General features: G+C 36.9%; 1 protein-coding gene across 2 annotated transcripts in view; it reads left to right on the forward strand.

The window, feature by feature from the left end:
* The window catches only part of LOC118197114 (phosphatidylinositol 3-kinase regulatory subunit gamma-like), a 102258-nt gene that overhangs the window by 10469 nt on the left and 72818 nt on the right, over positions 1-18971 (forward strand). The window contains exon 2 of one of the 2 annotated variants that reach the window (XM_035368601.2): positions 17348-17586. The exons of the other annotated variant lie outside the window; for it this stretch is intronic. Within the exon in view, the coding sequence (XP_035224492.1) occupies positions 17416-17586 (171 nt within the window). The 5' untranslated portion in view covers positions 17348-17415. The remainder of the gene's footprint in view (positions 1-17347; positions 17587-18971) is intronic. 2 annotated transcript variants of the gene reach the window in all.

An 18971-nucleotide genomic window follows, 5' to 3' on the forward strand; every position in this document is an offset into this window, starting at 1 on the left:
TAGTTTACATTTATGATAGCTTCCGACATCGACCTTTTAAATGCTTCTCGTTAATCCACAACAACAACAGCTTCAAGAGACAGTGCTTGGAAATAACGGTAACTCCTTTGGCTACATCAAGTTTCTTAATTTCTTCTTCAGAGTAGTGCAGATCGTCGATGTCGAAAGGCCGTAAGTCTTCGCCAGGTCCGTCACTTTTACACCACGCTTAGGTTTATCTATGATTTCTTTCTTAATTTTAACGGCCATGTCTTTCTTATTTTTCTTTGCAGCATTATCTGAGGCAACAATCTTCTTGGGAGGCATAGTAAAATAATTATTTTCACGTTAAATGTAATAAACAATTAACTCATAAGCGCACAACACGTAGGTCAAAGAACACTAAGTGATCTGATGAGGGGATTCACAGAGTCGAACCGGAACGGGAAAAATGGTGCCACGCATACCAACAGCCTGGCTCACTGCTCATTACCCGAGTCAATGCTCGTACTTAGAGACAAATTTTTCACTCTTACTTTTGTCGTATCTTGAATTTCTCGTATATAGAGGTACTTGTATCTCTAGGTTCCACTGTTTATATATCGACATGCTGGAGTGAAAACAAAAATCAAACTGAACAGAACCTACCGACATTGTTATCTACAAGCCACCTTTAAATTAATGTATTGTTCTTATTCTCAAAGTGAATATTGTCAATAAAAAATTTATATATATTTTAGTGAAATATGTAATCTAAGGACATATTTCCCGCCGTTAATTTTTTTTTACCTGTAAAGGAATACCATAATGGAAATTATTCGATTGCTGTACTATAATGAAAAGATTCCGTACTGATTAAGTATATACTCTCTTGTGAAAAAAAAAATGATTAAAAAATCAAGGTCATAGTACCTGTTCACGGCTCACAATCACCCATTGAGTGTTCAAATTAGTAGTTGGTCGAACCGCCCCTGGCGGCAATACATGCTTGAATTTGTCGAGACAAAGAGTGGTAGAAGTTCCTAATGTCATCCTGCGACACATTCTGCCAGGCATTCATCAGTTGCCTCTCCAGGTCTGCGATATTTTGTGGTGCCCGAATTTGGCGGCCTACCATGTCCCAGACAAGCTCGATTGGGGGTCGAGCTTCCTTGGCCAGCAAGGTGACAAGAGTATCAACCGCACGGAGACAATCCAGAGATATGCGAGCGGTATGTGGCCTGGCATTATCTTGCTGGAAAATGGCGCCAGGGTGACATGCCATGAAGGGTAATGCAACCGGCCGCAATATGGTATCAACATATCGTTGAGCTGTTAAAGATGTACGGAGGATGACTAAAGATGACCTGCTGACATAAGAAATAGCACCCCACACCATCTCACCAGCGGTTATGGCTGTATGCCTTTGTAAAATAAAGGCTGATTGGGACCGCTACCCCCGTCCTCTCCAGACACAAACACTGTGGTCGTCTGCTTCAAGAGTGAAGCGGGATTCATCGCTAAACACTTTACGATGCCAATGTGATGGCAGCCATGATAATCGGCTGCGACACCATTCCATACGGTTCCGCCAATGTTGTGGGGTCAAAGGCAAACGTCTTAAAGGCCTATGTTAGCGTAAACCCAGACTTAGACAAGCGTTATGAGATGGTGAACGGTACCACGGGAGGTATAGACGTGGCTGTAGTGCGTTGAATAGTTGACGATAATACCGTTGGGGCCTGGCGAACAATCATCCTATCTTGCCTCGCATTTGTGCTCCTTGGCCTTCCAGAGCCTTCGTTTCGTCACCAATTTCCTTGTAGCAACCATTGCTGCCAGCATCTTTGCACAGCAGTGTCTGTACGCTGCAGGAGGCTTCTTTACAGTTAGTCAAAAGTTTTGTTTTCTTTACAAAGTCTTCGATATCGTCGTAATGGCATCTTTAGTTGCTTCTTTACAAAATTACAATGGCAGCAACAAAAATAGATAAATTTTCCTCCTCTGTTACTGGTTTTATACTTTGCGAATTGCGCGCTAAGTTCGCAATACCTGTTCATTTGCCTTGAAACTTCGATCATTTGCATATTCTATCAAGATGTTTTTGCATACCAAATTTTGTAACGATCGCAAAAGGCCTTGGTTCGTAGATTTTTTTTTTTTTTTGTTTGCAAAAGAGTGTATAAGCTACAATTATTCACTAATAAATTCTAATTGCTGAATTAAACAGTTGTAAAAGGGTTTTGAGGCCCAAAATCAAAAATTAGTAAACTTAGTTGGTAATCAGAACCTAAATAGTAATCACATGCCTTAGTAAATAAGTTGTGTGTACTGTCTACCCACGTTAAGCTGATATGGGTGAAAAAACTCACTCATTTGAAAAAAAAAAGGGGGGGTTAGCCAATTTTGTTCAGATGCGTCGGTTTATGTCTGTTTCCGTAAGCTGCTGCTCCAGTCTCTCATTCTTTAAATGCAACATGGCACATAACAAAAAGCACACATTAATTGTAAGAACACTTCCAGGAGATGCTGTAAAGAACGAATGTCAGTATTAACATATGGGAGAGGAAATCTTAGAAACATACCTTTCTCCTCTAAAATAAGAATCGGACTTTCCTGGCAAACTTTCAACGAAAGCTGTACCATGGTTGAGTGGACTGTAAAATGCTTTCATCAATGGAAGCAATTAGTAAAATTGACAAAAATTGCATTAATATAAAAGCGAAAGGAAATACTGAATGTTTGACAGTAAAAATTTTCATACATTGAGTTTGATTGCAAAATGAGCACTTGAGTTCAAACGGAAATCGTGGAATAGATATGTGATTTTTTATTTTTTTAATCCTAAGTAGTGTTATTCCTCTTTTATGTTGTTTTTTTATTGATAAAATATTTGGGTACTATTCGGTTTTGAGGACCGTAAAAATCGCCAAACTATTGTTCATGCCAGTGCTGCCAAAAATAATTGCGGTAATCCTAACGCAAGAAAGGAAGTATAATAGTAAATAAATATCTAAAGTTTATTCTTTTAATTTAGATGAAAGGTTAATTTCATATAATACTTTTTTATTATTATAATTTATATAAAAAAGGCTAAACATGACTGAATGGAAGCATAAGAGTAAATAACTATTTCAAATCATTATAATTTATATAAAAAAAAGTTAAACGTAACTGAATGGATGCCTGCATCGCTATTTCGCTACCGGGTTATCGCTAAAGCATAATTTCATCTAGTTGGTTGTTCAAACATAATTTTTTATAATGAATGATGCCTTTTCTTTGACAAAAATTCTCGGTAAAGTGCAACATCGCCCACTTATTTGTTTGCCGCTTTTTACAAAGGTAAAAACAATTGGATTTGTGTCAATTTTCTTTTACTTTTTAAGTGAAATTAGGTTGATGTGTATATAGATGAAGTCAAGGGTGTGCACAGTGCCATTTTTGTGCAATTCTGGAAATTTTTTTTTTTAAACTGAAAATAGGTCAATGTGTACATGGATATCGAGTATGTGCAATTCTTAAAAACGCGTTCTTAAAACAATTCCCAAGTTGTTAAATCCAAAGGATATTAAGAAAAAAAAAAAAAGGGATTTAAAATCAAAAAAGGATTTAAAAATTAAACTAGTATTTCAATGGCGTCTTAAGAAATATAGAACTATCTAAACTTACGCAATATGAAATCAGTGCGTCCGCTAGATTTGGCGCGCTGTTAATTGGGCGCGTTTGCTAGATTTGGCGCTTTTGCGCAAACATTTTCGCTGCAATTTTCTACGATCCTCAAAACGGAATAGTACCAATATTTGCAAATTTTTTGCTGCTGTTAGTTGATTGAATGAATATAATTCTCTTTTGAATAGAATGAGAAATGTCTGAAAAATGAGTTGATACAGATTTAAGTAAGGGCAAAGAAATGTGTCTTTTTAAAGTGCTCCAAATAGTTAGACTGACATTTATTGTAACTGATTTGGAACTGTAATCCTTATAAAACTGTTATCCTTATAAACTGAATCATGTAAAGCTGTAATCCTTATAAAAAAGAAGACGAATTTGATTACATACATAACGTAGTTTCTTTCCTATCTCTCTCTCTTTTTTTTTTCACTCTCTAGACCTGTCTCTCTATTTTTAATGCTAGATTTACGTTTGATAGTTTCATTATGTTCCGTCATTCGAAGGAGAATAAAATTTTTGTTACTGAAAAATTAAGAATTAATATTTTATCATTTTTAAACGGGTTTTAAATAGTCTTTGCAGTTGTATATTTTTTTTTTTTTTTTTTTTTTTTTTTTTTAAATCCTTTGCTGGCATGCTTTGCTTATTTTATTCTTTGCTGTTATGTTTTGCTCATGTTATTCCTAGTTGTGTGTTTTTTTATTTTATTCTTCGTTTGTTTATATTATTTATATTTTTTGCCAATATGAGTATATAGTGTATACATATACAAATCTTCTGTCATAAAAAAGTTTAACTTTTGGGTGGGCAGAAGAATCCATCTCAAGTAGTAATTGAAATAAATTAGTGTTTAAAATTCGAAAACTTTTTTTTTTTTTTTCATTATAAATATATTCAGGTTGAGAATACATCCTTTCACCGGGATTTGAACTCAAATAGAATTGATAGCAGTGTTCGTCAGTTTTATCGTTTGAGTACAGATAGGCATATCTTTACGATTGAGAGAGCTAACTATTATGCTATTAAATAATTCTTAAAACTTCCTTTTGGTAGTTATAATTTAAATATGTCAATTTTTTTTCCTTCAGCCCAGAGAGAACCCAATGCAGTACTTCACTGTCTCTTTTATGCATATTTCCATGACTAAAATTACCCGTCAGTGGCCGAATGGATAAGACCTCTTGAGATATCGGGATTCGAAGCTTGGCCTCCTGGATGCGTTTGCATTTGTATGGTCTTCCCCATGTGTAAAAGTCACAGATGAGGGAAGTATATCAGTGCTATGTGGTAAAGGGTCGTAAAGACCTTAAAGTGCCTACTTTGAAGTAACAGACTCTTTTGAAGTAACTATTTTTCCGTCGTCAAATTATTCAATCCAATTCATTACTAGATTGTTTCAGAGCTGTTAACCTGAGATATACAAATTATAGCGAAAGACCGAATTCTCTTGTAATAATTTCGCTAACTGACCTGCTACGTTAATAGACCAAATCTCAGAAGTAATATATTTTGAACTTTAGCAGGCTAGTTTGTCACGGCGAAAAGCATAAAAAATCCACGGAGAAATAGTTGTTGTGTGCTTACAAGCGTTTTTTCAGAATTCACAATGAACAGTAAAATATCTTCTTGCTCACCCTTTCCTCCAGAAAATACTCACATTGTGAGATAGTCTGTGATACACTGTTTGAGCCATTGTATCTTAATAATGTTGAGAAATGTACAGGCGCGGTAAGATGGCTTCCCCGCAAAGCAGTTTTAGGGTTGCCATAAAATGGCAAGGAAAGGTAGAATTGCCACATTTGGCGAGAAATCGCCCATTTAGCGACAAAATTGGCGATATACGATGGACGGATGGAGAACCCGTCTGGAGCGAATTCTTACCAGCCCAGAATGTTCTCGAACACAAGCCGAAAGCTATATAAACCCTGCTGGTCCGCAGTCAGTTAGTGTGTGTGTGCCTCGTCTAGCGAGCTGATAGTCCGTCATTGAGCGAGTGTCTCAAAATCTAGCGCCGAGTTGGTCGTCGAGTGCACCGAAGGAGTCTCTTAGTGCATCGTCAAGAGAGCGTGTTGAGCTCCGGGAACGACTGAACCGAAGAGTCGGGAGCCGTGCTCTGTGTGTCGTCGAATGCATCGCGATTTGTAGCGTGGAGAGTCTCGAGAGTACGTGGAGTTCCGAGAACGACCAAACAGAGTCGGAAGCTGTATTCTGGTGCTTTGCCGTGAAGCTGTCTCCACCTTTATTGCCTGACAGTGTGAAGGCCGTGTCGCTGATTGTTCCAGCGTGTTTATAGTAGATCTTCGAGGACTGTAAAACGTGACTTTGGATCCGTCCTGATCAGTATTGGCTAAATAAAGTGCGTTTCGATACTTCATCAAGTGTCATCGTTATTCACTCAATCTACGAACTCCGTACGAACGTGAAGGAAGAAAATAACGTAACAACTGGTGTAAGAAGAAAAACGCAACAATAAAAACTCTTTATTATATTTATACGAAAAATAAACGTATAAATAAGATGGTAAGCATTTTGTATGTATTTTAATCAAATTATTTATTTCGAACCTCCCAAGAACAAACTGGAAGCAACTTACAAAAATAGAGTAAAAAAAAATGAGTTATTTATCTCTCAGATCAGTGCGAGCGATGAAGTATATATTGGATGATCCTGGAGTAAGATTCGTACCATTCTAAGTTTGTTTCCTTAACTAATCTGATGAAATATATTCGTGTGAAATCATGCTGAAGATATTTGTTGGCGAGCTGAAACGAATTTTCCTCCCAGGAACTCTCTTGATCATTAATTAAACCGAAGTGTGCTGTGTTGTGAATGAAACTTGTTAACACGCCAAAGTTATATGTGGCAACAAGAGAAAAGTTGACAAGGTAATTACACGGCAGTGTGGACTTTTTTTATTGCGATGTGTTCCTCCTTTTCTTGATTTTTTTTTCTCTTTTGTTCCTCTAGAATCTGCTAGGCTTTTAGTGTTTAATACTACATTACAGAAAGATTGTTTTCGACGTAACCCCCCTCATTTCTTTGCTATTAAGTATTTAAATATAGAAACTGCTGTTACTAACCTTTCAGAGGCCAAGCGTATGCCCCTAAAAACCCGAGCTTTCCGTAAAGCCCGTGAGGAAAACATCATGAATACATTTCCAAAATACATGTGCCGTTTGGATTCGTTCCCTTCCGATTTGCTTCCTTGAAATCTAGGGCTGTGATGACATATATAATGTATCTTTGCTTTAGAGATATTGGTTCAGAATATCCAAATATGGATGAACGTAAGCGCACAGCTTGACGATTGGAAGGTTAATTTTGTTTTCCTTACGAGCTGATTGTTAAATACAAGATGACCAGAATATAATGGTGTTTGGATTTAGTTTTTACTTAGATTGAGAGTAATGGATCTAACAACAATTAGAACGATAACCGCTGTAATCCTTCTCTAATAACGATGCAAGAAATACGATTCATAGTCATACCTTTTTCAGTCTGATGCGATATGGAACCCGTATAAAAAATTTCCATAGAAAAATAAACTAATTCTCTCTCATTATATCAGCAACAATGCCAGGCAGGTGTTAATGATTTTCTAATTAAATGGTCGTAAAAGCTCAAGTTCCATCCAATGTTTCACTTGTATTAAATTTTAGTGCATTAAATATGGCAAAAAATACATCATAATTAATCAGAAATCAATGACGCGAACAAGCACACACACAGAAAGACAGACATTCTTATTTACATAGAGAGATTTTGTAAAATTTACAAATTTTTTATTAAATTTTTGAAAGCGAGCAGTAGCAACACTTTTCGAAATAAAGCATTTTATCTCCAACGCACGAAACTGTTTCTTGCCACTCGGAAAAAGGAGTACGAAAATTAATGTTTTCGGAGTTTTTAATTAATATCTCGGTTTGATTATAGTCGCACGCAGTCGAAATGGCTTCCGAAGTATTTTTGGAATCGGGAATAATGTATTTAATGTTTGGCAATGCTATTTTTATTTCATTGTAAAACTTACAAATTTTTTAGTAACAAACTCTACGATTTGAAACCAGCAGTGGCAACAACTTTCGAAATAAAGCAGATTTTCATCTCTAGCTTGCGAGACTTGCCACTCGGATTAATGAGGGCGAAAATGATTGTTTTTCCGAGTTTTTAATTAATATCTCCAATTTTAGCTTTTTCTTTTGGGAAAAAAGTGGACATTGACCTTTTCCAGGACTCAGTTTTACAATTTTAAAGAATTCTTTTTTTTTTTTTTTTTTTAAATTACGAAATCTTAACTTTTTATATGTTCTTACAGTCCGTATACTTATATTCAGGAAAATTTTTATTCTTATTATAAAATTCAAAATGTTTGAGTCCACCTGCCACAAAATTTCAGGTTTGATTTGATTTATTTGATGAAGGCAAAGCATACGAGGACTGTCTGCTGTAAGGCGAAAGATGCTTTCGTGGAGGAATTTCTGGAGGAAACTGGCTCGTATACACGTTACACGTAGGGAAAAGCACCAAAAATTCAGAGGTTGTGCACAAATTCAAAGAGCGAAATATTTGCATTTGTAGGTAACTAAAAATTAAATATCAATTTTAAAAAATGATTTTGACTTTACTAGATTAAGTGACAAGCATTTCTTTCTGGATTATTGTGAAAAGTATTTATATATATATATTTTAAAAATAGCGATTTTATTCACAGAATCGTATGAAATTCGTATTAAAGAAAACACTGGCAGGTTGCCGTATTAGCACGTAACTGATTTGTAATTTTATTTGCGTAACTAAAAATTAAAAATATGTATAATTTAATGAATAGTTCTTATTATTATTAGATTATGATTCAAAAGTAAGAAAGCTTTGAGACTATTTATAGCATACTTTTAGATTTTGAAAACTTACGAAGTGATTGCTTGATTTTTTTTTTTTTTTTTTTTTTTTTTTTTTTTTTTTCCCGTACCAAGAGAAACAAAATTTTAAGTTAAAGACACTAATAAATAATTTTAAAATTTCATTGAATGCCCTTTAGGGGGAATCAATCTCGAATTATTCTAATTTATTTATTAACCGATTCGTCAATATACAGGGTGATTATAATTAAAGTTTAAGTTTCAAACCGCTATAAAAAAAGAACCACTCATGAAAATGACGTCAAATTTGAAAGGAATGTTATTGAAGAAGGCGGAAAGCGTATGGCAGAAGAAAAAATTTAGTTTCAAAAGTTAGCAACAGATGGCGCTGCAAGCGAAAGAAGACTTAAATTAAAATGTTAGTTAAATTTCAGTGTTATAAAGCCACCAGGTACCAGGCTGTTCCTCATTTCGCGTCTCAGACGTTCGCCATGGGTGTTTCACTGCAGGACCGCGCTCTGCTGGTAAAGCTGTATTACAAGAATGATGATTGTCAAGAGTAGCTGTGCAAAAATTCAGGACACTGAAGGGTATAAAAGAAGGCGTTGGTCCAATGAGTGTCGTAGGTCTAAAGAAAATGATGCAAAAATTCGAAACGACAAGTTCGTTTGATGTGCAATCTGGTAGAGGGAGAAAACGAGTGCATTCGACGGTAGTTGAAGAAGTGGCCACAGCATTACAGGAGGGGTCGGCCGGTGGTGTGCAACCGTGCAGTGCACGAGGAATTGTCCGAACATTGGACAGGCCTATGAGCACAGTGCTGAAAATTGTGCGAAACATTCTGCAATGCTATCCGTACAAAATTGGCCATGTGCAGGAGTTGCTTCCGTCTGACCTGACAGCTAGGGAGACGTTTGCGTTAGAATTCCTGGCTCGCATGGAAGTGGATAATGAATGGCCGTGGAAAATTTTGTGGACAGATGAAGCCCATTTCCATCTGACAGGATACGTGAATACCCAGAATTGTCGAATATGGGCAACAGAAAATCCACTGGCAACGCACCCCGTACCACTTCATCCTGAAAGGGTCACGGTATGGTGTGGCTTTACGGCATCATTCATCCTACAACCATATTTTTTCGAGCAAACGGGTGCTTCCGGTCCTGTTACCGCAACCGTCACTGGTCAGAGGTATGCGTCTCTTTTGTGCAACCACGTGATTCCAGGTCTGCAACAGCATGGATGTGTGGATGAAATCATTTTTATGCAAGATGGCGCTCCTCCGCACATTGCACATCCCGTGAAACAGCTGCTGAGGCGCCATTTCGGAAATGCTCGAATTATCAGCCGTCATTTCCCTACATCCTGGCCATCCCGATCGCCTGATCTTACTCCGTGTGATTTCTGGCTGTGGGAGTATCTGAAGGATGTTGTGTTCCGTGCTCCAATTGCAAATTTAGCGGAATTAAAGGCACGCATTTCGCAACACATTCTGAACATCACCCCGGAGACACTGCGATCCGTTGTGGAACATGCTGTTTGTCACTTTCAACTTGTTGCACACAACGGTGGACACCATATTGAACATGTTTTGCGCCAGTCTCGCGACAGTTCCGAACTTCTTTGATGAATGGTTCTTATGCGGTATGTCGCCGCAAAACTCTTGAAACCGATTTGTCCCTTTCGATGTGATATGTACAGTCATGCAAATAAAATTATTCAACAATTCTAATTTGTCAATGCGTTTTAATGTGTAACTTCCACCTTAGCCATTGTTTTACGAATCATTTCTCGTTTCTCGTCGTGATTCTGCCGCTTACAGCGCCATCTGTTGCTAACTTTTGAAACTAAAATTTTTCTTCTGCCATATGCTTTCCGCCTTTTTCAATAACATTCCTTTCAAATTTCACATCATTTTCATCAGTGGTTCTTTTTTTATAGCGTTTTGAAACTTAAACTTTAATTATAATCACCCTGTACTTTGAAATGTCAAAAATTTCACATTAATTGAAATTAAAGATCTCGGACAATTTTTATACTGGAGTCAAACTTTTGTGTTTAATTTTTTTAGAAGTATGACATTTTCCTAATATAAGTACAGATAACGAAGGAACATATAAAAAGTTATATTTTGTAACTTTAACCAAATTGATTATTTTAAAAATGCCAAAACGTGAATAGCTGCGTCATTTAAAACATTTTTATGATTGGCAGTATATGTCTAAAACCAACGGTTGAGAAAATAAGTACCGGGTAAGGACTTTTTAAAATAAGTACCGGGTACATGGTGAATATAAGGAAGTATGTCTTGAAGTTAGTTCTTGCAGCTGCTTCTGGAGCAGCATTCAAAATCCTACGCTAGAAGTCAGTATTTCCACACTGAGGCCAAATTTTGGGCCAGATCATTCACTCCACTAGAACGAATAACTTCTTGCTTGGTAAATGTAAAAGAGTGGCAATGCTCCAACATAGTGAAAGACAGACGGTCGGATTTTTCTTAGCCCTGTTAGATCGGTCCTTGTTTCGTAAACGACCAGAAGTTTATACAGTCCTTTCAATCAGTTTTTAGCTGTTGATAACAGATGTTTCCGTTGCAGTGGCGGATTTTTAAACCTCGCCTGACTTTTTTTTTAGGGGTCTCGCATCTTAAGATACAGTTTATGTTTACTATTATTTTAAACTTCTATATTGCTTTTCTGTGCGTGCAAAAGGACTTAAGGGAACCTCCTGTAATGCTGGGGATCTTGCTTGATCGTATAAATTTGCTTCTAATTCACATGATAATCATAGAATGCATCAGACATTATCATTAAGCGGATCTCTTGATTAATAGTATTTATGCATAATGAAATGCAAAATAACATTGCTATCGAACTAACAACAACAAAATATTATGGAGTTGGTATAGAAAATCCTACCTCTTCGTTTGCTTTGTTTTATTTTAATTATTTCAAAGCACTCGAGGGCTATCTGCCTCTGGGAAGAGATGCCTTCGTGGAGCACTTTCTAAGGGAAATTGCTCGCATACGCGTTACACATGAGGAAAACCACGGAAACGCCCTTGCAGCCAACCCGTTCGCTGGGATTTGAATCTCGGACCAAACTAGGAGTTGATCAGTTTACTGCTCGCCGCTGGTTGGTCCCTCACTCATTCTTCTCTACACTGGTGTGCAAAAATTAAGGACGAAGTCGAAAAATTAGCATATCAGCTGAACGAAGAGGCAGAGCGGACAGAAAGACCAATCAGGGGATTAAGTAAGGTGATGTACGGTAGCACATGCGCAGATATTCAGGTAGACGTAATGGGGGAGTGTCTGAGTAGTATAAAGCATGTTGTCGGTGTAAGATCAGTATTTCTGGCAAAGAGATCGCGCCGTATAGCAGTTAAAATCACACCGAGTTGCTGCCTCAGAGAGAAAAGGCGAATAATCAATCTGTTAGACGACATCTGGATGCTTTTACCCGAGGTCGAATCATTGGGAAGTTGAAGGAAGGCCGCAGTGTGACAAGTGTGGCTGCAGAGTTCGGAATTGCTCACAGCATCGTTTCACGACTTTGGAGACAATTTCAAACTACAGGAACAGCTATCCGGGGGTTTAGTAGTGATCGTCCACGAGGAACCACACCCGCAGATGACCGGTATATTGCCTTACAGGCCAGAAGAAACAGGCGGCAGACAGCGGGAGAAATCGCTAGACACACGACACAGGCGACTGGACGACCGATATCGCGTTTTACCGTGGCCAGAAGACTGCACGGTGGTGATCTGTTTGCACGACGCCCTGTACGGTGTGTACCTCTAACGCCTGCCCATCGGAGAAGGCGTTCTCTGTGGTGCCTGGAACACCGGAATTGGAGAGACAATGAATGAGGACGAGTACTCTTTACAGATGAGAGCAGATTCAATCTGAGTAGCGATTCTCATCCCATACTCATGTGGAGGGAGCGGGGAAGCCGCAATCATCCCTCGAACATCATTGAAAGGGACAGGTATGGAGGTGGCGGTGTTCTCGTTTGGGAAGGCATCATGCTCGGTAGTCGTACAGACCTTCACATCTTCGACGCAGGTTCAGTCAACGGGACGCGTTATTGTAACGAGATTCTTCTTCCATATGTACGTCTTTTTAGAGGAGCTATGGGTCCGCAGTTCCTTTTCATGGACGACAATGCACTATTTCATCGCACAGTAGCTGCCGGACAGTTCTTAGAGAGGGAGGATATTGAACGTATGGATTGGCCGGCACGATCTCCGGATCTCAATCCCATCGAGCATGTATGGGATTTTCTAGGCAGACGCTTGGCAGCTCGTACCTTACCACCAGTAACGATTCCGGAGCTTCGATTGGCGCTGCAAGACGAATGGGCAGCAATGCCTCAACAACTCATTGACACCCTCATTCTCAGCATGGGCAGACGCTGTGAAACCTGCCTAGCAGTCAGGGGAGATCATATCCCCTATTAAAGACCGGATGTTTCTTGCTGGACACCCATCACAGAGATGTTTCGGCCTTCAGTCGCATTGCGCTCCATGCTACTTTTTCAATAAAACTTCTTTTTATCCCTCTGATTTCTCTTTTAGTAAGTGTTGCTTACATTACTCATGTCCTTACGTATTGGGGGTCTTATGGTATTAAATGTGTTGATTTGGAAAGCTTTTGTAAAAAGTTATATTGAAGAAACCGTCTCGTCCTTAATTTTTGCACACCAGTGTATATTGAGAATATAAGTCGTAAAGAGGTTTGAAATGGTATCATGTTCAAGCCTCCCCCCCCATAGCACTCTGCAGATTTTATTATAATTGTAACCAAGTACATTTCAAACGTGAGTTGGTTAATAGTCGGTCCCGTGAATTTACTTAACATTAAATTAGCGGCCCTTAGCCCATAAGATCGTTGAACATTCGTAGTTTCACCGGGTTCAAATACTGGTAGACGGATTACGTAAATACGAGCTAGTTTTCCCGGAAAACATCCTTTTTCTTTGACAGATAATGGTCGTGTGCTTGTCTTGTGTAGTTAAACGTACATAGTATGTGCACCATACAAATTGCTGTGTATGAACAACCAATTCGTAAGAGTGAACAACTGGGGAAGCAATCGTAACTTGTCAGTAGTTTTAAAGTCAGAGGTTCTCAACCTTTTTTGCTCCATGCACCCCATTTACCATTTCCAGATGATTATTTCCCTATTTCGCATTCCAAAATTCGAAAAATGCAAAAACATTTATTTAAATTTAGATTCCTTAATGTGTTTTAAAAATTAAACAAGAAAGAGCTGTAAAAAATTTTAATAAATACCAAAACTTTAACAAAACTAGTTTTTTTACATCCATAAAAATAAAACTAAATAGGTTAATAAAAAGCTGAAAAAGCTGATCGCATTCCTCCCGCCAAAGGTATGAAATTCCCCCATAGGTGCCATTCCCCCTGGTTTTAAGTAAAGCAGCTTTTTTTTTTTTTTTTTTCTTTCCCTTAGTTTTGTTTTTGTGTGTATCTTTAAAATTTTTAGGAAGTATTTTATGAGAATTATTTTGCTTAACACACTTTTCTACTGATTTGTTAGTTTAATTTTATATATTAAATAGGAATAGTCTTTTTATTTGCAATACAGCTGCTCGTTTTTCAGTTAATTCATGAAATTTTTCGTTTCGCATCACCTGGCAGCGAGAAAATATTTGCTGAAGAGCAGTTATTTTAATTCTTTCTACAGTACTATTCTGAAAATTGCAGAATTTTTTTATTGTACATACGTAAGGATTCGACGGTGGCTTCACAAGAAACCGTCGGATCATTTCATTCGAAAAGATGTCTTAAAAGATATATTGAAGTAAATATTTTCTTTAAAATGTCTACTGTGCAGTTTATTTTCCTTTCCGTTGTGTAATTAGTAATATTACCCATGAGAGTTGCAACTTCTATCTTAAGGTGCTTTGCAAGCATTTTTACCTTGCGGGAGGTGATAACTGGATTCATATGTAGCAGTTGAAGAAAGGACGATCGGCTGTCAGAAAGTTCTTATCATAAATTTCTATAAATACTGGTTAAAAAGATAAAGAAAGAGTGTTAAGGTGGATGGTCTATGATCACATTATTAGATGTTTTAAGACAAATCAAAGAGACTACTACTTGAACTATTAAACTGTTACTTCGGTATCTTTATCCGATATTTCATTTTATTAAGTTTTATCTCATGCAGATGTCTCTTTTTTTAACTGCCAAACATCATATATTGGTTGTCCATAATCTTTTCGTGGGTAACCGTAATGCGTATAAAAGTAGATCTTATATCGTTATTTTGTAAACATCTATTGAGCCAATTTGTGTGGCTATTAACTTTTATAAAAAAAAAAAAAAAATAATGTTCTCTTGTATGCCAAACCAAGTTTCGATAAATAATGAGAGAATCGACTCTGAAAAATTTCATTTTTTTATTCTGAAGCCCTACACTTCATGGGGCCCAACAGCGGCCGAGCGGTAAAGTCACTGAACGCGGGTAGTTCGGTGCGAGGTTAAAATCCCGCTAACAGACTGGTTTGCATGGTCGTTTTCGTGGTTTCTCTCCTTGTGTAACGTGTACACGAGCCAGTTTCCCTTAAAGTCCTCCACAACGCATATAATCCAAACCAAACCTACATTTGATATCGAATTTTCTCTTTTTGAAGTTAAATTGCCTGCTTTGCCGTTCTTCTGACCGTTTGGAGAACAACTTTCATCGTTGAATTGCTATTGCTTGTAATTAATTAATTTTCTTTAATTAAAAATTTAGGTGAAATTTTTATTACCTTCAAGTAAACTTTTAGTATTTTTCCTTATAAGTATATAACAAAAGTTTAGTAATTCAGCTGGGCTGATTACTGAAGCAATAGATTTATTCTACTCAGCACTTTTTACTGCTTCACTGTATTGCTTTTTTTTTTTTTTTTTTTTTTTTTTAGCTGATGCCAAAGCAGAAAAGTAAATTGGAGCTTGAAATACATTGATACTTGGTGTTCCATTTTACTGTATTTTGGTCGTGAGTTACGAGCTTTCTTAAAAATCTCTGAACGCTGGTAATTCGGTCAAGCCAGGCGAACAGGTTGGCTGCATGGGTATTTTCGTGGTTTTCTCCATGTGTAGCGTGTATACGAGCCAGTTTTTCTCGGAAAGTCCTCCACGAAGGCATCCCTCCTCTTAGGCAGATAGGCCCTAGCGTACTTTGCCTTAACCTGGTAAACAAATCATGAGAAAGACGAACGGTTTTTTTAAAAATTATTTCTGTGAAGTCAACTTTTAGTCATCTTCCATATGAATACTTACCAGAATAATACCTATCACTTGAAATTTACCGGGAGCATTCCTTAAAACCATTAATTTTGTTCATCTTTCCTCATCTGCTTGCCATGTATAGTCTTTTCTGATAGAAGTGCAACCAGAAAAAAGACAGGTGCGTAAAATTTCAAAATAACATTTCTCTAAATATTCCCAGAAGGCGATCAACCGTCACTTAGCTTTCATAGATATATATACCCTTAAAAAAAGGTTAGAAAATTAAAATCACTTCTCAGAGTTGAAAAGTTATTAAACGTAGTGTAACACAATTAGGAAACAAACTATGTAATATAAAGTTTCGTTGATTTTGAAAACTGAGATGTGAAATTTTGAAATGAAAAGTTAAATACTGTCACTCATTTACGTAAGATATCAACAAACACTAGTCGTCAGTGACTTGAAAAATGTTTAACCAATATTATAAGCTATTTATTATTGCCTGCGTTAAATATAATACGCCGATAAACTGAACTTCATTTAACCTAAACAGTTATACCCTCTAAGATTATACACTGTAAGAACTTGCTGTTGTTGAAATTGTTGATTTTTCAATAGGTAGTGTAGAGATGTAAATATAATGTAACACGTTTGCTTAACAATGTTTATCATAGGTATTAATTTCTAATTGCCAAAAATAATTAGAAAAGTTATAAAATATTATCTAAATATGGCTCGTCCCAATTAGTAATTATAAATGTTGTTGTAAGGCAGTGGTGCCCAACCTTTGGCCTCTCGCGAGCCCATTTTGGCCTATTGCGAGCACATTTCCAAAACATCAACATTTTTTTAAACATATTTCCAAACGTATATGATACATCTGAAATATTAATTTCGGCAAATGGTTTTGAGATGAATAATAGTATTGGTTGAACTTTATGGAAATCAGAGAGCAGAGTTCAAAATTATTTTTCAGTGAATTTAGGTTTTCCAAGTATTTCTCTGTGGTTATTTTTAAAATATTTTTTGTTCATAGTACCTAATCGGAATGGCGAGCACATACAAAACGATCAGCGAGCACAAGGTTGGGCACCGCTGTTGTAAAGTATCAAACATTTCTCGTAATCGGCAATTAAGGGGATTAGCTGTCCAGACAAGATTTAAAAATTCTTAAAGATAAACAGTTTGTGAATTTACTTTTATCTGCATGTTGCAATGGAAAATATCCGCAGTACATAGTAATAACAATAAATCACAAGCTTAAATTTCTTTCGTATGTCATTCTTGGAAAGGACACCACTGCCCCTTTTCCAAGGGGAAAAAAAAAAAAAAAAAAAAAAAATTGTCAGTGATCTTCTTGTTGGTCGTTATAGATTTTTATATTGATCATCTAAAGTCAACATAAGTTAAAATACCTGTACTAAATAATCATGTTTTAATTAATTTGTACCATATAACCGGTAACTTTTCCCTCCTTTTAGATTCATGCGCATACAATTAACCTTTCGCGGGCTTATACCTGAAGAATAAAAACTAAAAGAGTTCACTCTTTCAGCTGGGAATCGGTCAGTGTTCGAATTTTCACTTGTTTATTCTTTTTCTCCTTCAATAGGTCATCGTCTGCCGTTGGGTTCCAATGTGGAATCGGACGCCGAATTATTGCACATTTTGCATCGCGTAATGCGTTTGCACACCTTCATGCTTTCTTGCGAAGAGGACAGATGCTGTTGCCAATGTAGATCAAACCCAGATCGAGCCCCGCTGAATGTCACTGGGCAATGGATGTATACCTCGGCTCGCATGTCGGAATTGCCTAATAGACCATTCGAGAATGCAGTGTCACAAGATGTGGTGAGTAAGACATAACAGAACATTTTAGTTATTTGCATAATTTTTATTAGACACTTAGGTACTTACGTATTATCCCGTCGACCATGAAATTTGGATACCATCCAGCCATGAAAGCTGGTGGAAATCCCGCCAAATTTGCGCCAATTCAGTGCTACGGAATTCTGAAAGGACCAACGCCTTTTTATGGTAATAAATAATCAGTATTCGACCCGTTTCGTTTTTGTGCTTTGTATAAAGTTCTGTTAAGAACGGATTGAGTGCAAAATCTTACTGGTTTATCGGTCATATCGGTTCAGCTGAACATGTTCCTATCTATTAGTACATATTTTTTTAATGAACTTCGAAAGTAGTTTGCTGTTCTGTAGAAATCAGATCCTAAACTTTAATTTTTTTTTTTTTTTTCAAAATACAAAGGGAAAATTCAGCAATAACAATTAATTTCTATCCTTGTTCATTAAAATAAAAAGTGACTTTTCGAGAATTAAATAAAAGAGCAGGTGTTATAAGTGTGTTGTTACGTCATGCTTATCCATAATTGGCGTTAAATCGTGCTGCTTGGCGACGTTTTACGGTTGACGGGGTAATACCTAGTATCGAGGCTTAGCTTTCACTTCTGTTTAGAGACAAATAAAGTAAGTAAGCCTGAATATGAACCCTGTATAAACTAGCTAATTCTTAAAAAAGTCAGTATTTTCATATGTCGTACAAGTTTTATTAGCTCTGCTTCTTTCCAAGACAGTGGTAACCCACAAAATATTGAATTTCTTGCAGATAGTAGGTGTTTTTAGAAGACCAGAATGGAGAGTGTATCTAGATTGAGAAAAAAATGTCAATACTCACTTTTTTTTTTTTTTTTTTTTTTTTGTTCAGTATGGAATTAAGAAAGGTTTTTGGGTTGAATTTAAAATTCCACTCGTCACATCAAGGCATGAAAACGGTAACAGAAGTAAAGATCATGTGTTCTACCATTTTAATGATGCTCATTTTCCAGAAGCCTGTATGCACACGTAGAGGAAACCCTAACGAAGACTTCCCATAGTCCAGATGATTTTGGTCTTCTGTAGAGATGGTGATATTAGAAAGGCTATATGCTCACTCAATACAGCTATTTATTTGTTTTCAGATACTGGTCACTTACCGATGTGGTCACCACGAAAGGACTCACTGTATTATAGAATGAACTCGGATATTTGTTCTTTCCCTCCAAGAAAAAAAAAAAAAAAAAGGATCATATTTATGAATTATAGATCAGTCTTGATCTTTTGACTTATGGTGAATTGTGCTTTGAAAATCTAATGAAGCCAGGGCTTTGGCTTCACTATGAATTGCTGCTTATCACTGTCCAAGAAGGAGTGGTTTTAGCAAGACTGGCTTTTGCGATATTA

The sequence above is a fragment of the Stegodyphus dumicola genome, chromosome 8 (genome assembly GCF_044657685.1).
Source record: "Stegodyphus dumicola isolate Sdum_Otavi_A_Nest chromosome 8, ASM4465768v1".
Classification (NCBI taxonomy): Eukaryota; Metazoa; Arthropoda; class Arachnida; order Araneae; family Eresidae; genus Stegodyphus; species Stegodyphus dumicola.